General features: G+C 38.6%; 1 protein-coding gene across 1 annotated transcript in view; it reads left to right on the top strand.

Moving 5' to 3' along the window:
* The window catches only part of arid2 (AT rich interactive domain 2 (ARID, RFX-like)), a 211613-nt gene that overhangs the window by 143318 nt on the left and 44195 nt on the right, over positions 1–24100 (top strand). The window contains 5 exon segments of the mRNA XM_035425440.1: positions 14403–14560; positions 14857–14995; positions 15168–15250; positions 22751–22874; positions 23086–23177. Of these exon segments, the coding sequence (XP_035281331.1) occupies positions 14403–14560; positions 14857–14995; positions 15168–15250; positions 22751–22874; positions 23086–23177 (596 nt within the window).

The following is a 24100-nucleotide window of genomic DNA, read 5'->3' as shown; positions in this document are numbered from 1 at the left end:
AGTGAAATATCCCTTGCAGAAACGTTTCCCGTCTTTTAGACGTATCCTCCAGTTTTTTCTGCTTAGCTACAGTCTTGCTTTAGGTGAACTGCGAGAAGTTGATGCTGTGATTCTTCAGATGCTTTATCAAATTTGTTGTATTAAGGAGCTATGCTAATGCCGCCTTTTTGAAACACTGGCATTAGCCGCGTTTCCACCGCAGGAACTATACCCCGGAACTAGGAACCTTTTGAGGAACTCAGTGCGTTTCCACCGCAGGAACTAGGGTCTAAATTTAGTTCTGGGGGCTTTGTTTTACCCCCCAAAACGTTCCTGCTCGGAGGGTAGTACTTTCCGAAAGTACAGGAACCTTTTGGGTGGAGCTTGCAGCGCTGAACATTTCTGATTGGTCGAGTACTCGCAGCATTTGAGTTGTATTTATTTTCCGCCATTACCCGCCATGTTTGAAAATATGCAGCGGCAAACCAATTTATTTTCATAATAACTTCAAATCAAACTTGTATGTTATGCGGCGCAGTAGCCTAGTTTTGGTTATAGCCTGCCAACGTCTTGGAATTATAACGTGTGCTCTTCTGTTCTTTTCTTGCTTTAGTATTCGTTTTATAAAATGCTAAGCATTCGTGCTGGGACAGCATATTACGTAGGCTACCAAAACATTCAAACGGATTAATTCGGTTGCTGAATATTTTCTTCCGGATTTTCTTTGTTAGCCCGTTGTAATTGACTCAAAACGTTTGATACAGTTATGTGAGGTATGCGGTAGTTCTGCATAATTAACATTGGTGATACAGTACAAGCAAACTGGAAATCACCTTCCGCACTTTTTATCCGGGTAAAATAACAGGTTAATTCTAGTAATCTTCCCTTTAGCTTTTTCAGACTGCCGTAATTTTACTCAATTTTACTGCCATTTTTCAATTCCACGAAAAGACTATGGACTAATTTATGGTGCATGGTTCGCATCTGGAGGGCACACTTCGCTGCTCGGCTAGCAGTAACTTCGAAGGAAAGCAAACGGTGGCTGTACCACTACTAATTTACATTTTCACGCAAGTCTGAGTTTTCGTTCTATTCTTGTCATTTTGCCATTAGCCTATATGGAATTGACGACGAGAAAGTAATCAAACAGCAAATTGTTTACAACGTGTGCATGTTTTCTGCTGTTGTTGCCAGTTATACATATAAATGTGAATGCATTCTGTCGCTTCGGATTTCAAGACATGAAAGCGAATGTTCGCATAAAAACATAATGAATGTGTTTGAGAGGATATATGAAAATCAATAAATACAAAAGTAACCATATATAGTCATTGTTGGTAACTCGTTGTATATAAGTGGAATAAACCCCTCCGGGCTGTCCCGGTTATTAGAAAATAATGTAGGCTACTTCGGTGGTAGAATGGAGTTACAGAAGAAATCATATGACAGATGGACCGACGACAACGTCGCTTTTTCAAACGTCAGTGGGCTAATTTGCCTAATCTTCGCGGTACTTTAGACCCCGGTGGAAACGCAGACAACCATTGGCTGAAGGAACCTTTTAGTTCCTGGTAAAGTAGTTCCTGGGACTGAAAGTTCCGGGTAATTTTGGTGGAAACGCGGCTATTGAAAATGTTGTAAGGGCTGCTTTCAGTAAAGATTTTTTTTCCTTTTTGTAAAGATTCCACACAGCAAACATTGTAGCAGGTGGCAACTTGTTTTATAAACAACAGCCTCTTTTGAGGTGGCGAATGGATAGTGCATGTTCACGGGAGTGACAGAACATTCAAACAGTTGGCGTAAATGACATACAGGCAGAGACCGAAAGTATTGAGGCAAAGTTTTGCTGCAGTCGATAATTAATATGCACATTAAGTGTTGTCGTGTCAGAGAGGATCAGGTTCAAATCGGGAGTGTCCTAGGCGATACTTATCCAAGGATCAGTTACGGACATCCCTATTTTAAGGTCTGGCGGGAGGGAAAATATCTTTGTTTGCTTTTACAATTTTAATAATTTACCATTTAGGCCATACAAATTGGATTGCTCATTTAAAAGTGAGGGGTTGGGGGAATGAGGTTGACCCCTGTTAAAATATGAATTTAGTCTTCTGGCAACGTCAAATTTTATCTGATAAAATTTACCAGACACTTACACATTTTACCTGACACTTTTTTTCTGCACAATATGAAAGTCCAAACATGCTTTTGTAAAACTAAACTCCTCAAAAAAAGTTTCAAAATTTGTGTTTGGTCGATCATATCTCTGTTGTTACTGTATTATTAGCATTGTATCTTATATCATTGAAAAGCCTGTTCATTTCCCTTTACAATGATTTGTAAGGATCATGCATTTGTGGGATGAGCAGCACAGCTGATTATGTGGGTGGGGTCCCAAGTGAAGTGTGGCAAATTTCCCTGCCAATGTCAGTGTATTCTCCTGTTGGTATTGACTCTATTGTTTTGAGTTGTTTGGGGGATTGGATGATTGAACTCTCTATCAGTAACAAGGAGCAAACAAGACATATTGGTCATTTTACGCTTTATTCATTGAACAAACAGTCAGGAGCCTCAGTAGCGGGTGGAAGAACCATACGCAGCCACAACAGCCTGGCATCTCCTCCTCATGCTGGCCACCAGCCTGGTCACGCGTTGCTGTGGGATGGCATTCCATTCCTCAACCAGGATTTGTTGCAGGTCAGCCAACGTGGTTGCATTGGTCACTCTAGCACGTACAGCATGCTCGAGCTGATCCCACAAGTGTTCAGTTGGGTTGAGGTCTGGGCTGTTGGCAGGCCATTCCATTCAACCACGTTGGCTGACCTGCAACAAATCCTAGGTTGAGGAATGGAATGCCATCCCACAGCAACGCATGACCAGGCTGGTGACCAGCATGAGGAGGAGGTGACAACAGAGATATGACCGACCAAACACAAATTTCCAAACTTTTTTTGAGGAGTTCATTTTAAAATCTTCACAATGCAGTTAAATGAAATTAACAAACTATAGAAATTACAATACTGTGTCTTATTCTTTGACGAAGGAGAGTATATCAAAGATATAATGAGAAGGAACGCCTGTCACTCAGAAGTGCTGTTTTGACTTTTCGGGGGCATAGGCTATAGACGGCAGTCAGCACATGCAACATGACTTGCTCTTGAGTCTCAAATACCAGCCATTCGCGACACTTGGTGTGATCATGGGGCGACATGGCTCAGGAGGTAAGAGCGATTGTCTGGCAGTCGGAGGGTTGGCGGTTCAAACCCTGGCCTGGGCGTGTCAAAGTGTCCTTGAGCAAGACCCCTAACCCCTAACTGCTCTGGCGAATGAGAGGCATCAATTGTAAAGCGCTTTGGATAAAAGCGCTATGTAAATGCAGTTCATTTACCATTTACCATCATCAAGCATCCATAATTTCTTTTAAGTAATGCCTTGTCACATTTTTTTTTTGAGAGCTGAATAACGTTCGATAATCTCGGCTATGATTTTCACATAAATGTATAATGTTCGGTTACCGCTCGATACCAATCTGGCAGGTGTTACAACTGGTGGTGAGAGCAGACCGCAGTCATGTCCAATTAGAGTAGCCGAAAGCCACTTTCACCTTAGAGTATATATGTGAGGACAGAAACGCCAATAGAAACCTATGAGGAGCACATCACAACAGACATCCTCAGTTGTGTCCTTAGTCACATGAAAATAGCACAGAGCAGTGTGAATACTACACAAACCCAACCCCCTATTATCCACGGGTGATAATTAAGCGCCAGTTTTCATGTCAGTTTTCAACAATGCACTTATGTATATGGGGAAAAAAGCACCCACATTCACAGATTGTAAACAACAGTATGATATTGAGAAAAGCATTTTGGACCACATCAAACAATTTATTTAGTTAAAACTGACATTTGCGAGCTCCTAAACTTTTCAGCATCATCGGACGACTATACTCACTCAGCCAACCAAATCTTCTCGCAGATGAAAACGGTAATAATACAAACCCTGCTGATCGAGACCTCATGCTGATGTGCACAGACTGATTAGAGAACCTATGTACAGAGATAGCAAAGCGCATTTTACTGTATGTTGTTTTTGTAGACTATGATGAAATTGGCCAAACAATAAAAAGCGCTAATTCAATGTTTGCGGTTCAAGGAAACATAAGGGTTAACATGTCAGACCTGGGAAACGTTGCTATAGGCGTTCCATTTTATAACTAAATTTAGCTCCGCTATTAAAGGAATTCTGTTACAATACCAGCTTCACATGCTGTCCTGAATTTACTGAATTTAAAAGTGTAGCCTATCCCCAGGTTTTAGCCTGAACAATGGGTACAGTTGTAAGCAGCACAGACTGGCATTTTGACAAAATGGATAACATATCACAGACGTACCAACACCGAATAATGTTAATGGAATAACTGATTAAGGTTAGATGGCATGCCGCAGTATTCTTAACTATTCAGAATATTGAATAATATCTCCTTTAAAATAAGAGAACCATTAGCACTTAACATGCTGTTATAATTGGTATCAAGAAAAAACTATTCCAAGACACTCTTCTTTAGAAGCTAACTAGCAACAAACACTTCGTTAGCAACTTTAATTATTATTTATACAGCATTATAATATAAATAAAAATTAACATGTTTGTGTGTTAGGGAAAAAATATTTTACCTTGGGAAAAATAAGTGATTTTTCTTTCTAATATAATGCAAGGAGTTGATATCAATATCTGAGTGGAAGTATTTTATTTTTGCTGTCAAATATGAATGGAGCCCAGTGGGGAAACATCTGGATTCCTGAGGTTGAGAACTGAAATCTGGACCCTTTGCTTTCGCACTGAATCCAACTTCCGCATCCGATAGTCGCACTATGCTCTCTAGTGGCCGTCGTACTACATCCATTTATAGATTCACAGGCAGCGCTGTATCAAGTCGTTGTTAAAGGCTTACTATACAGAATTTTTTACATGAAAATGTTATAAAATATATGTGCTGAGACATATTTATGATGTACTGGCAATCTCAGTCTTTATGCACTTGCACCAAATTCATGCCCTTTTTTTCCTGTATTTGTTGCTCTAAAATGTGTTCTGGATGTTTCTGGGCATGGTGCTCCAGTCTGTGTGGGGAAGGTTGGTCGTGGCTACAGAGCCTGTGGTTTGGGATCAGATTACAGCGAAGTGTTTGTTGCTAGTTAGCGGTGAAGCAAAACAACAGGGCCGACAGAGCTTGTTTAAAAACTAGTCAACTTTTGAATTGCTTTTCCTCCGTGGCCAAGGGGATGAAAAGTGAGTTGACCTGTTTTCTGTTGGACCTGTAAGTAACATTACTTTTAGCCAGTTACATTAGGCAGCTAGATGGGTTTACTGTTTATCGTTGCAACTTAGCTAGCTTGGTAGTTCACCTGCATTTATTCTGATCAGTGGAACTGAATTTGATACTGCGTGCATTATCTGGCGTTATCTGGCTAAGTGTTGCCAACTTCACTAACAAAGCTGGTAACAAAGACCCCCATACTCATCAAAGTTCATTGATGATAAAACAGAACATAACTGCCTAGGCATCAGTAGTTCACTTGTATTTGTTTAAATTTAGGGAACTGTATTTGATACAGCATGCATGCTATCTAGTTACATGTAGCCAACGTCACTAACAAAGCTAACAAAGTTGCTAATCAGTGGCTTAATAGACATTCTACTCATATGACATAAGCTTCTATTGAATTAAAGAAAATGACACCTAATTAATATTTGCTAAACTATTGATGTGTAATTTCTAGCTAGATATGATAGACCTATGGCCTGCTAATGTTGCTTATTCCACACACGATTTTGTGTTTACATTCCAATTCTAACTAAATGTCCGCAATAGCAAAATACCGAACAAGGAAAAACACAAAATCGCTGCAACAGCACTATGGAGTAGCTAATGTACAATATTCCCAAACGCTAAGGGGTGCTGTCAGCGGAAAGATTGTTGTTACACTGTTTAATTACTCTTACCATCTAGGGTAAATGTCCCTATTAAGCCCACCAAATCCGCTTTTCAGACATTTTTCATGTATACTGCCCCAATTTAAGTGAGAACATTTTAGTTATAATGAAAGTCTAATCTCTCATTTGAAGTGTCAATAATTCATTTATACCAATTTCTAATGTTTTTATTGTTTAATTAGTCAAAATATGTCAAAAGTCTGGCATGGGCTTAATGGGTACCTAACGTAAACCCTTTAAGCCCATGGGTGTTCCAAATAAGCCCACTTCATGATTTGTTGATAAATAAATATATATTTAAAAAATCTTAACAATACAAACTTGTTCTATTCAAATCTGTAATCTCTTAGCTCTCAATAGCTATTTTCATTTTGTCTCCACTCCTATCCTATGGCCTGTAAATGGCATTTGAAATAGGCATGACCAGCCTTTTTGCTGTGTTGTCAACACAGAAAAAGCTAAACTTACAACATGTCTTCTTTGGAATGTAGCCAAAAAACTATTTACGAACAAAATCAAAACTATAGTGGAAATTACTCTTCAGTACTTCATCTTTCAATATGTGTTGTCATTTTGTCTGTATCTCTATCCTATGGTGCGCTGTTGGCATTTGAAATTGGCCAAAATTTCTGGTCCAGTCAGCTGGTTGAAAGTGCAGATGTTTTTATGAAGATTTCTGAAGACCGACTGACTGAATGAAAAACAATTTCAAGTTCAATACTAATGTTCTAAGGATAGTAAATAAGTCAATTTCAGGATTTACAATTAAACAATAACTTTTCAAATGTTAATCACATTTAGGATAGTAGTTTGAAAACATTGTAAAAACACATTTTAAAACCATTCAGTTCATTGTGGAGTAACATTAAAACATACAGTTCATTATGAGGAGACATCAGTCATAACATATTGAAGCTCATGTATCATTAGCCTATAACTTAAAATAAACAAGAAAGATGTCAACATTTCTGCAATTTCTACTTTCTCCTAGACTAAACGTAGGCCTATGCTCTTTGAGGTGATTGTATCGTTTTAGTAAGGCTATCATTTGCTCCATGCTCCATCTTAGTAGTGTAACATAACAGGTTATAGGGTGGTCTAAGCTTTATTTTATTTGTTTGCTTCAATCTTTAGCCCACGTTGTGGTTGTCTTTGTCTTACGCTAGCAAGTCGTTCATGGCTTTCATCTTATTTTTGTAGATTTTCAATGACCTCATGATTGCGCAAATAGAATGGTCCAGGTCCCTACAGCCCTGCTTTGCAGAGGATGAACTTGCGCTTCTATTAAGTGTGGGCATGAACTGTAGTTCTTTCGTGTTTTAGTCATCTTAAACTAAAACTCATCTGAAAAGTAAAGATTAAAAAATTATTGCTAATGTTAAGATAGAACACAGGCCTATCCAGAATGAATTGACGTATGCAATATCACTGATATTTAAATATGGGTATTAATTATCTGAATTATGGAGCTGATTCATCAGGTGAGGTCAAAATTAGGGAGGAAAATGGTTCAGAGGTCAAAAGGGAGAAAATCCCCATTGAAACACAGTAAAGTGGGCTTAATGGGAACAGGTGGGCTTAAAGGGAACATCAGTGAATTTATGGTTAAAGACAGAATTTTTTATTCTACTCACATGACATTAAAAAAACAACTGTATGAAATACATCTATATATGGTGCACTAGCATAATATGAAAAGTATAAATTGATCATGTAGAGAAGTAATTAGCTATACTCATTTACATCCACCTCAGACAGTGTGATTTTTTTGCTAGAGTCCCCTTTAAGCCCACCAGGTAAAAATGTTAATTAAAAAATAAATAAAGATAAACATACATATTTATTGTCTATTTAACAGTATAATAATATAAACTGCATACAAAAATATAAACTATACATGCTTATCATGCTTTATGTCATTGCAATGAACCATACTATGTAGCTACTGTATTGATGCAGCATGTGGTCTGTTTGCTAGTGTGCTAAAACTCATATTTTGATTTCAAAAGACACAATATTTCTAATTCAGGTAATATTCTAACATATGTCTCATTCAAAATCACTAATCACTTAAATTTTGATAACAAGTGAGTACTTTCCAAAAACAGGAGTAGAAATATAAAAAAAATGTTATTTTCTGAGGGTACCAAAATCACCTAAGTTTTTTTGCAACTTCTTCTGGGATCAGCAGGCACATGCCACACATACGCTTCGATAACTCAATATCGACAAATGTGATTGACTTACAATAAAAAGTGTCATTTACGTAACAAGCAGCTTCATTCGAAAAAACATCACACAGCAAAAAATTATGATGTAGTTTTTTTTGATTTGACTCAGAAGTTGCAAGTGGGCTTATATGGTACGTGGGCTTAATAGGGACGTTTACCCTATATAGAATAATTAATTTAGCTAAAAATGCTGTCTTCAATATCTCGGACCACCTCATCTCTTCGCTTGTCATTTTGCTTGTAGCCCTCAATGTTGGGTTCTCAACAGAGGTGTGGGTGGGGTTGAGGAAAGAGAAAGAGACTTCTGTAATTACAAAAACAGAGTCTAGAAGGGCCGCAAAATCCTACATACTGTGCCTTTAAGCATTGGGCCTAATATTGCATTTTCTTGAAAAAATAAACTTATTTTAAATTGCACTACATATTAACTTGTCAGTATGAAACGTGTGAGCTAGCTGGGTACCCATTCACTACTTTCCTGCAGTAGTTAGCTAGGTATAATCGATATATTAGCAACTCTAAAATTGGGAAATGAAATGTGTGAATTATTCCTGGAATACATGACCAAAAAAATTTTGGAGGGAAAGTAAAAATAATATATAATTTCCCTTTTTGCTACCTATTGTGTGCATTGTTTAATAGCCTAATTTAAAGTCTGGGTGGTTCAAAGCTATAGTAGGCTAACCTATTCATACATGCTATTTGATTAGCTAACATTCAATGACTGGCTAGCTAGCTAGTTCATCTCTGCTGCCCTATTATTTAAACAACTATGGATAGATAGTTAGCTAATGGCCATGATCATGTTGAATAATAGCCTAATTGATAAACTGTGTTTCAACCTCAAGTCATTTTTGTTACCTAGCTGAGGCTATGTTCTTCAGACTAAAGCCAACAAATCGATTAGCTACAGAAAAAAAATCTGTAACAACAAATGATCTTCGAACATGATCCACATCACTGATTTGTCATTTTTAATGTTATCTTCATTGTGATCATGATTGTTAGCTAGCATCTTGCTATGAGCGGTCTCTCCATTGAAATGCATCACTTCCATTCGTTTGGTCGGTTTGCTTCGCAGTGCAGAAGCAGAAAAATGCATCACACCTGAAGCGTAGGTCGGACACGAAAGTCTCCGCTGCGCACTGGGTCAGACCCACTTGCAAGCCAGTTTGCGACTACCATAGGAAATGAATGAGCTCCAGTCTATTGTTTTCGTATGTAGGATTTCCGTGTTTATGAAACGCAACGCAGTTGTACCAAAACCACACTATGACGAGATTCCAGGGCAGTGTGAATCAATTTCATTGGATAACGTATTTTCATGCAGAGTGATCGATGATTGGACAGCTTTAAAAAAAAAAAAAAAGAAGTTTTACTTTAGTTATTTTTTCTGCAACTCTCTCAACAATACAGCCTTGGTATAAGTGTGCAAGTGTCTTTTTTTCAAGGTAGCGTCTTCTGTTTTTCTTGGTCGCATTAAACAAAGCATAGGCAACTAACATGCTGGCAAAGTTGATAGGCGAAAGCATGTATTTACAATATTGTTATCCTAAATGGTTGTGTCTCCATTGATAAAACCAAAAACTAAAAGCCGCTATTGACTGCTCCTAGGCCTAGACTAAGAGATGAAACCTTATACCGTAGCCACAGCCTGACTGTGCATACATGTAAATAACATTGATGGCATAAGTGGTGCATACGCATATCTCAGCCTGTTATAACTCAAGCCCCCATTTCTACTAAATGTGAACCACTGGCATATGGCAAAATGGAGATAGTAGGCTACAGTAAAGTGCAGCACATACAGGCAGCCACCATGTCTAAGAGTCAAGTGGCATCCTGAAGAATGTAACTCTCTAATCCCTTTGCACAATGCCCCTAGTGGTTGGCATGCTGGCGTGCCTAGATTGCTCAATTCAGACATTCTCCTGCAACCAAATTATGGATAGGAGACAGAATAAGCTTTCTAACACAGTATAATGTCTAATTTTACTTGTGGAATAGCATTTTATAGCTAAATGGACTGGTAAATGGACTGCATTTATATAGCGCTTTTATCCAAAGCGCTTTACAATTGATGCCTCTCATTCGCCAGAGCAGTTAGGGGTTAGGGGTTAGGTGTCTTGCTCAAGGACACTTCGACATGCCCAGGGCGGGGTTCGAACCGGCAACCCTCCGACTGCCAGACAATCGGTCTTACCTCCTGAGCTATGTCGCCCCTTTAGCTCAGCGTAACCAAAAGTTTTCTCTCATTATCTCTGCATACCTATGCACTTTGTGGTTGCAGTAAACGACACTGCACCTGGTGAAACTTTATTGATGACTTTCGTCATTTCTTTGAAAATATTATTCTTGAGAACGTCTGAGCATGGCTAAGGCATATGTTTGCTGATAGACCTAGCTGATATCCTGTTTTCTGGACTGTCAGAAGAGGAGGACGGCAGCATTGATTTTCTGTCCCTGTCTCTACCTGCTGAACAAAGATAAGATTTCATTGTCCAAATGTAAGTGTTACTGCTGAAAATATTTCAGTTATATACGTTATTTTTGAAATTGAGTGTCTTTAAATAGGTTAGTGGTATTTTAGAATGAGGATATTTCACACTGTAACGTAAGCATTTGTAGGTTTGCTCAGTAGTTTGTGTTCAATGTATGTACCGGATGTGACCTCAACTGGAACATTGCCAAAACGTGGTGGACGGTTGAATATTGTTTTAATGTCGTCCCAGCCCCATAAAAGAAAACATCACATACTGTAGAGTACAGAAAAACATACTTTATTTTAAATTTTATTTTATCTTTATTTACCCCGTGGAAGGTTCACTGAGCACGGATGCTCATTTGCAGGAACGCCCTGCTTCACACTCATACACATTCACACCTGGGAGCTGCCCAGTACAACCACAATCCTCTATTGTTGGCCACTGAGCAGCTCCACTGGAGGGAGAGAACATATTTTAGCCAATTAAATCAGGGGATGATTAGGTGGCAAGTTTTTGTGAGAGCCAGATCTGGGATTTTAGCCAGGACACCGGGGAACCCCCTACTCTTTGCGAGTAGTGTCATGGGATCTTCAATGACCACAGTGAGTCAGGACCTCGGTTTAACGTCTCATCCAAAAGACGGCATCTCCTACAGCACAGTGTCCCTGTCACTGCAATGGGGTATTGGGGTTTATTTGACCAGAGGGAAGATTGCCCCCTGCTGGCCCACCAACACCACTTCCAGCAGCAACTCAGTATTCACTGGTGGTCTCCCATCCAAGTACTAACCAAGCCCACACCTTAGCTTCAGCCAGTAGGCAGGAGCAGAGTGCGTGGTGGTATGGCTGAAAACATGTAGCCATACCGTACCACATACTGTACCACATAGTGTGGTAATGTTTTTGCATTAATTCTTTACTCTGATATCAATGTTTCACCTTAAACCTTCATAAGGGGCACATGTATATGCTTTATAATGGACAAAAAGCATTTTTTCCATTTTTGGAGAAGATTTTTGATCGAACTGTCGTCAACAGCGAAGGGGCGTGGTTATGGCAGTTCGTTCGTTGGGGGGAAAAAATCATGCGTAGGATTCAGTGTGAAGTCTCCCTTTCTTAAACTACGCTTGTGATTGCTGTTACTGCGTGAATGTCCATGTATGTCTCTGGGAGTGATTGGTTCTGCTTACCTGTTTTAGTTTCAGACCCTGCAACTTTGTTATTCAAATCACCCATTTTTGTCCTGTGATAGCAACAATTAATTACTCATTTGAAATTGAAGAATTCCCCCTCAGTTTATTCAAAGTAATTATTTTATTATTTAACTGATGTGGTTTTCTTCAATATTGCTTGGTCATGATGGGACAGCAGTGGAAAATACTTCGCTAGGTGAATATTTTTGCGCCATTTTCAAAACATTAATTCCTTGACATTGTAATTACACATACATGCTGCAGGGACCACATGCATTGTCATATTAGATACTGGCTTCTAATGCAGTGATTAGGCTAGCGATTGGTGACCAAATTGAGTTTTACAATCTTTTACAACAAAATGCAGCAAGTGCCTATTTCTGCGTTTTCCCCTTAACGTTATGGTAGGCGCTGGGTAATTTAGAGGAGGAGTTGGCCTACCGCCTCACCTATAAAGCGCTGGAAAGCCTGGTTCTATGCAGTGAAAGCAGGATGTGGCAGTATGGAAATGTTTCAATACTTCATCAATAGTTGTCAGTGGAGGGACAATGCAATAATTGATAAGAAGTGTCGGTCAGTCGCTTTCTACGGGATGACTGAGTTTCAGGGGGAAAAACTTCTTTAGATAAACAGGTGTCCCTCCCCATAATGTAATTTTGGAGTATTGCGCTTTGGTATACTTTCCAGGAAAAAACATACAAACCACCATTACGTAAATTAGGGTCAAAGTGTCTGTTTTCACTCCAACTTTGACCTACCCACTTCTATTTTCGAGACCTACAATATGACTACTGTAAACGGTAAAAACAATAGCTTGATCTCATTGCAATTTGGAATACTTCCTTTTACTAGATCTACATACTCTGTTGGGACCCGAACTAACTCCAAAACTTTCACATCTAAGTGCAATAGAAACAGTGATGTTTGGGATAAAGCCATATTTTTCTCGATTTAGCTCTGTACTCCATAATGTTAGATTTGTAATCAAATAATTTATATGTGGTTACAGTGCAGACTTCCAGCTTTTATTATAAGGTGTTTTAATACATTTTGGTTTCACCATGTCAGAATTTTGTACACAACCCCACATTTCAGGGCATCATAGGGTACGTCTACACCACACGACTTGATGCCCAGTTTCGATTTTTTGCCTGTATCCAATTTTTTTGACCGCCTGTTTACATCTTTCAAAAGTGACCCACAGTGCCGATTTACACTTGAAACAACTTGCATGCCTACATGAGGTTATGGTTACTGATAGAAAAGTACACAGCAACGCTGCCATAGCCATATCTGCATCAGCAATGTATTAGCAATAGACACTGAACAAGACAGAAATAATAATTCAAGCTCTTGCTTTTTAGTGCATCTTAGGTCCACAGCGAATATTCCATATATTTCGGCCTATACCGACTCCTTGCCCCACAGGCTTAAAAGGCACGTTACCTTGGTATTCGTCCCCTGACTGAGCCTTCATCCTCCATTAAACTTATTTTAATATTTAATGTTACCTGCGGAGAATGGTTGTGTATGTAATTACCTTGCACGTCTTTCAAATTCAAAGAAGTATGAGAATATCACATTTTGATTGACTTGGGAATCACAATGACCGGGAAATTCTGATCTGCTCAATTAAATGACAGTCACATTGGCAGATATCCAATTCTTATCATACTTATTTCCACATGAATGTGGCCCAAAATTTATATGAATATATCCAAATCCATGTGCTTTTTTCTGTTTACACATTCATTGGGTCACTTTTGCTCAGTGGTGTAAACGCACCCATAATGTTCGGGACAAATGGCTTCACAGGTGGTTTTGATTAGCAGCTGTGTTCTATTGCTTCTTTAATGCAACAAAAGAGATTTCAGTGTCTAGTCTTGATTCAAAGCTTTTGATTGCCTTTGTAGTCTGTTATTGGCGTTTGTTGAAATGAAATGCGTTTATTCAGCTTGTTTAAATATTATCCATGCTTTTTTGAATTGACTACACATATGCTTTGGTCAATGATCTCAACACGGAAGGTCTCAAAATAATTTTGAATATGCAGTGAAAAAGTGCAATGCTATGATTCTGCATTGTCTCATCTATTAAACCCTACAAGTGCCTTGAGAGCATTTTTGAGTCTTGTGTCATGTTACCCATTTCCCCACGGTCTGTTAATCCCCTGATACGCTATGGGGCACTTTGGGGCTTATGAAGTGACACTGCACCCAATCTGTATGAGACACACTCTGCTTGCTTTGATTGATAGGAGGGCCACACCCCCTCATTTACATACAGCTTGTTTTCAGCTTTCTATTTCAGTCTTTGGGCTAAGTAATCCTCCATATCTGTCGTACTTTAATTATGAATTATATCATCTCTCACTTAGAACTTTGTTTTTTGTTTGATTAATTACAAACAGAATTCCATTGATCAAATCTAAGACTGTGTCTTTTGGGTGGTTGAAATTAGAGTTTATTCAGATTGATACTTCTCAGTATTTGAGAGCAGTTTCCCTTTTTCCTGGAACAGCCACCATCGATACCATCACCTTCCCCCCCACCCAAGACCACCAGTGAGACATCCATCCCCACACCCCCCCTGGTTGTATCCCAAGCACCTGAGAGCCCCCTGGAGCAGGACAGGAAGCCTGGCCACAACTTCAAGTGTTTGTGGCAGTCCTGTAAACGGTGAGGCTGATCGTTTTGACTGGTGACTATTTGAGAGGACAAAACAATTAGTCATGAAAAGTTATAGTGTTGCCAAACCTTGAAAGCATATCTACTTTATGTGCATGGAGCAGCTGGAAAAGATTATTGAGTTATTTGCTGTGTGGGGGCATGCATATGCTAGCAGGTCGTTTGAGGTGCTGGTTTGTTTTTGCATGGTCGTTAAACTTTTGGAGACTGATGTTTGCGTGTAGATGGGTGTTCCATTGCAGCTGGTGGTGAAGGATATTGATAATTACTTGCATGTATCTTTGCAGATGGTTTGAGACTCCATCTCAGGTGTTTTACCATGCGGCCACCCAGCATGGAGGCAAGGACGTGTACCCTGGGCAGTGCCTGTGGACGGGATGTGAACCGTTCCCACGCCAGAGACTGTCCTTCATCACCCATCTGCAGGCAAGCCACCAAATACTGTTCACACACAACCTGCACGACTGCTCTATCCCATGACACTGTCAGACTCTCTCCAGAGACAGTGCTCCAAAGGACTGTACTTAACACACGCTTTGCTCCAAGGGTCTGTACTATTATAGAATTAACACTTTTAACACTGTCTGTTATTTTTCAGGATAAACACTGTTCACGGGATGCCCTGCTGGCTGGATTAAAACTTGAGGAGCAGTCACAAAGGAGCAATCTGAAAACACTCAGGTGCATTTTAAACACTGAAGTTCAGTTAATGTTTGTTTCCAGTATCTGCTGGAATAATTAAAATTGTAATGTTAGTCTGAATTCTCTCATTCTTTATGAATATTCTATTGGAATTTTGGTAGTATGCCTTCAATTTCTTGCTGCTCAGATTTCCTTTTAGTAGGAAGACTGTGGCAAACGAGCTTGACACAGGCCACCGAAGTGGCTTTCCAAAGGGCCCTCCAGCACACACTGGGAAATGACGTTCAAACATTCCACGTTTATTCACGGGGTTGGCAAGATGGTACAGCCAAAGAGCAGATGTTAAACACTGTTATGACAGAGAGGCTCTACTTCGTGTGAGTGGGGATGGCAGATTTAACCTGTGCGCACTGATTACCTCACTACGCACAGGTGCAGCCACCCCTGTTCCCTGTAATTGTCTAATTGTCTTAACCAATTATCTAATTAGCTAGGTCTAATTAGCTTGACCCAGGGCAGGTGTGGCTGCTTAAACCAGCCATCCCCACACCACATACCCCCAACGCCAAACTGAGGCCAGGGAGAATCAAAATTCAAAATGCTTTATTGGCATGAAATACATTTGTACTTATTGCGAAAGCGTACACACAGAAACAGGAATAGGAATACAAACAACATGAAATACAAACAACGACAATAATGCAGTTAACAGTGTGGTAATGGCCACAGCGAGTAGGCTATATAATAATAACAATAACAATAATAATAGTAATAATAATAATAATATTGTAGAAAAAAGAAAATGGAAAAAAAATAATAAATTTTAAAAAATAGAAATGAATTAATAATTAAAATAAATGTATTCGTGGTGGTCAACCAGTGTCCCTCAGATTATGGCAGGATCACTCTCTAGGCACAGGTGCAGCCACCCCTATTCCCGGGTCCAATTAGCCTGGCCAGTTATCTAATTATCTTAACCAATTATCTAATTAGCCAGGTCTAATTAACTTGACTCTTGATTAACTTGAGGGCAGGTGTGGCTGCTTAAACCAGCCATCCCCACACCACAAAGACATTTATGCCTTTTTCATGTATGGTAGGTTTCATCTACAGGGATATTGGCCCTCATTTACGAAACGAACGTACGACAGAAAACTGGGCGTACGGTCATTTCCACACAAAGCTCGGCATTTATCAATTTGGACGTGAGCAGAGGCTACGATCAAATCTCAGGTCAAGTCTCAACTCGTGTACGCAAGTTTTTATGTCAGCGTGGACTTGCGGTGCAGAATAGTAAATCTGGCTGAGTCGGAGAATTGTTATTAGACCATATTCTGACTGGCATCTAAGCATATGCAGCCACATATTCATTACTTAAAAATATGTAGCCTATGGCAAAATATTCTATTTTGTAAAGGCCTGCATCGACTAACATAAATAGTTATTTTCAAATTGTTTGCAATTAACGGGGTTAACAGTTTTTTGGTGTAGTCTGAGATTCATTTCTCTTTCATTTTGAGAGCCTACTTGTTAGGCTACACTACTGGTGGCATAATTACAAGCAATTAGCAGGGATCGTACGGTCATGAAAAACCTGGAAAAGTCATTGAAATTTAAAATGCAATTTCCAGGCACTGGAAAGGTTATGGAAAATAATATTTTTTGAAAAGTTTTGGAAAAGTACTGGAAATATAGCTAAAGTTGCATAAAATATAATTACTAATTAATCCAATCATAAAAATAGTATGTATAGTAATAAAACGTTAATTGGCACGTAACCTTCGCGGTATTTTGGTGGTGTGAGAAGTTAATTCGGTCTGGCTTAGTCTGTTTACAGGCACGCCCAACAGGTACGCTTCTGCTAATGTAGCAGTTAGTAAACGTAGGCCCTACTGTGCCGACAATATGCCAGGGAAGTGCAGCTTCAATAATATATCCGGGCTCGAAATTAACTTTTTAACTTGGTAGCACTGGCGCTCCCAACTTCAAAAAGTTAGGAGCACCCACCAAAATGTAAGGAGCACCAACAATATATGCAATAGTTTTTTTATTGATAAAAAACGACAATATAACAGTACGGTTTACAAGTAACAGTTAAACTGTCATGCCTAAAATGTGTCGACTCTTCAAGGAATTGCATGTTATGAATTCAAACGACAAGGTGCTTCACGTCACATTAATACCGCTAATTAAATCAACCGCCAGTAAACTGCATCGGAGAAATTAGCTGTTTCAACCGGGTCGCTACACAGAACACTACGTTGATGTTTCAAAAAAAATGTTCGCTTCAAGTTTTCAGCTTTCGATAACGCTAATAAATTGAACAAACTTTTGTCTTCAGGTAACATTAGTTAACACGTTAGCTCTCTGTGTCGCGTGACAGTGGAGTGCAGCGAAAGGGAGTGATTGAAGGCTAATATTAACCAATTTAAAATCAGCATTAAAGGTAAGAATGTCAAGCTCACGATTGGTTAGAAGGGTCACCGTGAGCTCACAAGGCACATACTGAGTGTACTAACTAGTGAATGTACAGAGAGAGAGACGTTCGACTGGGAAAAGAAAAAAAAAAAAAAAAAAAAGGTCGCACCAGAACAATTATTTGCACTCGCACAAATGCTCCCAATTATATTTCGAGGTCGCACAGATTAAATTTCTGGAGCATATGCGACCAAAATGGTCGCAATTTTGAGCCCTGTTTGAGACACTGACAAACATGTTAAACTATTCGAATTAAAATATGAGAGACTGTATCTAAGTGTGTCTGTCTGGTGTTTATTTGTTTTAGAGAGGCACCATATGTTTCAGATGCAGACCTAATTTTACTTAGTGTTACAATAAATAATTTTAAATCGTCCCGCTGAGATAAAGTCATTTGTTTTGGTCATGGAAATTCAGTTAAAGGTTGTGGAGAAGTCATGGAAAAGTCATTGAAAATCATTGGTGAAAAAGTGTATGAACCCTGTTAATTAATAATGTTTAAAAATAATGTTTTCAGTTCATAGTTGACTTCAGTGTCCCTCAGGTAGGGTCAGTGATAGAGTTCATGCAATTCAAGTAACTATATTTTGATTTATAAAAGCATTTGCCTATGTGTGAAACTTAATTTGACTTTGTTTACCTCAGTGTTATAGTTCATTATTTCTTAAACACTGCTTGAAAAAGCAAATTACTTGTTGTTAAACTATTATTAGTGATGTCATTGTAAAATCATGACTAATGTTTTTAATATCTCAACAATAGCAGTGGCAGAGATTAGAATGGATAAAATAAGGGATTTTTTGCATTTTATACAGCTTTGGGTTAAACTCCACACACTATATTCTCATAATTATTTCGCATTTTAATTACGCACAACCTATATACAACATATATTACACACACAACCACTCCACTACTAACAGTGAATGTTTAAAGAAGTTAGATGGAGGACGAAGGCTTAGTACAGTGGCAAATACCAAGTATATTTAAGTATGTGGGGCGAAGTGTCGGTATATGCCAAAATACCTTGGATGTTCGTAGCGGACTGGTTGTTTCAAGTATAAACCGTGTAAACACAGGTATTGGATATGGGTCACTTTTAAAAGGAAAAATAAATAGACGGTCAAAAAATAGCATATAGGCAAAAAATCGGAACTGGGCATCAAGACCTGCGGTGCAAGCATAGCCAAAGAGTATTAGTTGGAGTGATCTTATCCAAGTAGGGTACTGTGATGGGTCACAGAGATGGGTGCTGGGACCACTCCTATTCCTCATTTATATAAATGACCTTCACAGGGACATTGAAAGTACATTAGTTAAATTTGTAGATGATACAAAACTGAGAAGTTTAGCTAATTGTTTAGAATCTACTAAAGTAATACAGAAAGATTTAACAGAATCCAGAAGCGGGTGGAAACCTGGCAAATGACAATATAGCTAAATGTTAAGTTTTTTATGTGGGGAATAAAAACATTAGGCAGTATTACTTTGTGGGAGGAACAAAATTCGAATGTATTCAATTTGAGAATTGAGTAATGGTTGATCAAACCCTTTCAGGTCCTAGGCACTGTGCTGTAGCAGTAATAAAGGCCAAAAGGATACTGGGATATTTTGCCAAAAGTATTGAGTATTAATCCAAGGAAGTTATACTTATCTTATACAATACATTTGTTAGACCACACTTAGTATTGTGTGCAGTTCTGGGGACTGTACTACAGGAAAGATATAGAGCCCTGGAGAAGATTCAAAGAAGAGCAACCAAATTGATTCCTGATGTGAAAGATAAATGCTATGAGGAAAGACTGAAGATGCTTAATCTCTTGAAGTTTAGTAAAAGGATACTTAGGGGTGATTTGATTGAGGCTTTTAAATTCATAAAGAGGATCAACAAAGTGAACTACAAGAGATTCCTCAGGTTGAGTTCTGTTAGTAGAACGAGGGGACAAAAATGGAAATTAGCAGAAGGTAAATTTCATGCAGACATTAGGAAGAATTTCTTTCACACAGAGAGTAGTCAATGTGTGGAATAGCCTGCCAGGTCATGTAGTAGAGGCAGAAACTGGGGATTTTCAAGACCAGGCTTGATATGGTGTTAGATACTATCTAGTCTGTAGGTAATCAGAGCACTAATTTAGTCAGGAAAATGGCAAAAATTGTTGGGCTGAATGGCCTGTTCTCATCATTATGTTATTTTGTTATTGGCTGGCCCGAGGACCTTCCATTGAACAAAATAGTGAAAATGTCATATTAACATGCCAGATGGTCCAGAAGGAGATGTTTTTCAAAACGTTCAAAATAGCTGAAAAATGAAAATGGTGGACATTATGAGTTCAATGGAATTATTTTTAAGACAGTTTCTAAGCGCCACCATTGTCGTGCTGGTCGTCCATTTTCCAAGCACTGTCTCATCTGCAAATACCTACCCACGCATTACACACTGGACAAAAGTAGGCTATATGTGGGCATTCATAAAAATATTCTTTCACCACTATATATTTGTATTCCGTTATAGCAACATGATAACCCACCAATAGCCCTAAGACATGCCAATACAGCAGTGAAAATGCTGCTCACTGAATAACGAAATAAGATAAATTTTTCTAAAATTATACCATGTCATTCTACAGTCAATATCTGGGACTAAATATGGAATAAATGTACCTTACCATTGGTTTTACTCGTAGAGATGTCCCTTTAGAGATTGAGTGGTTATATACTCCTGGGGAAAAAACATTCTTTTGTCTTGGACAATCCGTTTGTGAATTATACGCTCATTTGTGATGCCTGGGTACCTTCCAAAATAGCTGTCGCCCTTCGTAGTACAATCTGACTTGATTGACAATTAGTTAATCCAATCGGTGACAGTATTATCTTTCTAACAATGTATAATATGTCTAATTTTACTTCTGGAATAGCGTTTTAAGAGTTCAGCGGATCCAAAACTTTTTTCTCATTATCGCCACCTTACACATTCAGCCAGTGGTAGCAGTAAAAGACCCTGCACCCGGCGAAACTTTACTGATGAGTTTCCTCATTTCTTGGAAAATATTATTCTTGAGAACTTCTGAGGAAGGATAAGGCATATGTTTGCTGACAGACCAAGCTGATACTCTTTTTTGGACTAAGTCAGAAGGGGAGAACAACTGCATTGATTCTCTGTCTCTATTTCTATCTACTGAACTGAACACAGATAAGATTTCATCGACCATATGTGTTACTTCTCAAAATATTTCAGATATATGCGTTATTTTTTAAATTGCATGTCTTTAAATAGGTTGGTGGTATTTTATAATGAGTATATTTCTCACAGTAACGTAAGCATTCGTTAGTAGTTCAGTCGGCAGCTTAGTAGGGTTTGTTTCAAGCACCGGATGTGACGTGAGCTGGAACATCACCAAAAAGTTGTGGATGGTTGAATATTGTTTTAATGTCATCCTGTCCCCTTACAAGAAAACATTAAATACTGTAGAGTACAGGAAAATATACAAGCAATAATGATTGCACATTTAGGTACTGTACCACATTGTGTGGCAATGTTTTTGCATTATTTTTGGCTGGACTGCAACAGCGGGGCCAGCCCTATTAACGCGAATGTCTGTGACTGAGTGAGTGAGTGACTGAGTGAGTGATGAAGTTACACCATTTGTCGGCCGAGTTATGAAGTTACACCATTTGTTGGCCGGTCCAGCCATATACTAGGGTTTGACCTGGTCTTGTTTAATCTGATATCAAGCTTTTATCTTAAACCTTCATAAGGGGCACATGTATATGCTTTATAATGGACAAAAATCATTTTATTCTTTTTTGGACAGATTTTGGATATGTTTTTAGACCACTTTACTGATGGAAGGCTTGTAATTCCCACTTGAAAAATGATGCAGAAGTGAGTTTCTTGAGTCAAAACAGTTGGTCTGTCGTGAAATACATAATTACGTTGTTATTTACAGCAATACATAATTTAGACATTTTGGATAGATTTGAAGACACTGGGTACACTGCTTACTTTTTGCTTCATAGATCTTTAGTAGTTCTGCATATCCACCCTTAGATTTTACACACTTGTGGTCAAGGAGTTTTTGATCCAGCACATGTATAGTTTAACCTGCTTTATATATGGGATCTCTCAGGATTTAATTGCAAACTAAAAAATGGGAAATTTTGGCTTTTTTGCCTAGACAGTTGCATTTGTGGCAGTTTATTTTTTAATGAATTATCAATATAAACAAATCTAAGTTTGTATTGTCAATGGTACAAATGTCCTACTTCAAGTCTCTGTGATGCTCACATCTGGAGTTATAAAGGTTTAAATAAGGTCCCCCCTAAATGGGCAAGGTTTGGGCTGATTTGGCATGTGGCGAAGGGGTTAAAAAAATATAAGGCATCATAAGCATGGTCAAAATGTGGAACTTGACTAAAATGTTATTGATTCTGAGCCAAATGAACGAACTGGATGATAAATCAAAAATGTGCTACTTTTTCAGCTAATCCAGAATGTGACATTTTATTTCTGGGTTTTATATGTTTTACCAGTAATTTTTTCTTCAGTCCTCCTATTTTAGTTATTTTAATCATAAGTACGGGAACTAATTCACTGAGTTTAATTTACAGTCTTTTAAAGTTGAATGAACTCACCACTGTTAACTTGTACTTACAGAGTTTGTTCTCAGTTGACTGATGAACCAATGAGTGTGAGTGTGCTTGATATAACTACATATGTATGCACCCAAGAATTACTTGCACCTTAACAAAAAACAAACAAAAAATGTCCTGTGCGCAAATTACAATCCGTTATTTCAGTGGTGCAGCAGTCATCATCACAGGTGCTTTCTGACTATGCAGCTCAATTTAAACTGCATCTAGGAAAGTTCATTCATGGAATTGTCCATTAATTTATTAAACTATTAAACTACTTTTTAATATTAAACATATTAAAACTTCTTTTTTTGCCACTGTTTTTATTCAATTCTTGCTTGTTACTTTTGAAGTCAGGTCTGTTCTGCATTGTATGAGCACTTTGACACTCTTTGGAGTGACTTAACTCAGGTGTTTATTTTTGACCAGACCCCAGCCTGAGGCAAGTGTCCCCTCCACTCCAAGAGCACAAAAAGCTCTGGTCAATCACCCCAGTGCTGCCCTCATGGCCCTGAGGAGGGGATCCCGAAACCTGGTGTTCAGGGACTTCTCTGTGAGTATTACCACCCCCTGTCCCACACAAGAACAACCATTTATATATGTCCTATTGTTATGAAATTAACCTGAGTATGCATGATAGGTGTAAGTCATAGATTGACATAGTGGGAAGAGGGCACTGTGATGAGCGCTTCCCAGTGTTCTAAATGCCTCTCACTGTAATAAACTTATCCCTTTGTTGTAATCTTCTCCTTATATTCCATCAGGATGAGAAAGAGGGACCAATAACCAAACATGTCAGATTGACAGCTGCCTTAACCTTGAAGAACATCGCAAAATATTCAGACTGTGGCAGAAAGTAAGTCAATCACCCTTCTTTATGTACACTTGAGAATGTTACTATGGTTTTTGGTTCTGGAAATGTACTGGATATTTTTTATGAACTGTGGTGTTTATTAAGATGGAGCTGCTTTCCATTTGGTAGATGTGAAACAGTCTGTCTTAATAATATTTTTAAAAGTCTGGTAAAGACTCCAAACCAAAACATGCTGCAAAACAGCAATTCCCCTGCAGAAATCATGAATATTGTGTTTGTATTTTAGACTTGTGCGATGTAGAGTCACCAATGTCATTTCAAGTTAATAAATACTATGATTTATAGTAGTAAAATTAGTACAATTTATGTTTGCAGTGCCTATCTAAACATACTCAGTGTGACCTTAGATGTCCCCCTCTATATATTATTTGTGTAGCGCTTTTTACAGAAAACTGTCACTGACATTTTACAGTGGTAGAAAAGAGCAAAAACAAAGCAAGAACCAGGCCTGAATCCCCAAATAGTAGAGAACCCTCAAATGGAGGCGAGATGAAAATTCCCTGATGGGAAAAAATCTTGGGAGGAACCTGGCTATGGAGGGGGAACCCATCTTCTACTGGCCGGCCTGGTGTAAAATAGCAGTTGAACGGATGTAACAGAAATGTAATAAGGGATCAATCACAGCTAATAAAATGGGTTGAACAGGTTACAGTTGAGGTAATAAACTAACTGGACTAGTGGAATTCCAAATTGTATAGTTCAGTATAGTGGAATTTAGAGGGTCTGGGTGATGCATCTGGAGCTCCTGGCTGTGTCAAGGCGTGGGTATGAAGTAGGGGAGGAATAGGGTTGCAGCTGTCTGTGAACATCGGGCAATGCAGGGATACGAGCCCCAGGGAAAAAGGAACGGAGATGACGATGTTGGGCACTATAAGGATTATCAACACACTGAGTAAATGTAGTCT

Source organism: Anguilla anguilla, chromosome 7 (assembly GCF_013347855.1).
Source record: "Anguilla anguilla isolate fAngAng1 chromosome 7, fAngAng1.pri, whole genome shotgun sequence".
Lineage (NCBI taxonomy): Eukaryota > Metazoa > Chordata > Actinopteri > Anguilliformes > Anguillidae > Anguilla > Anguilla anguilla.
The sequence above is the reverse complement of the archived record's forward strand: the minus strand, read 5'-3'. Positions and strand labels throughout refer to the sequence as shown.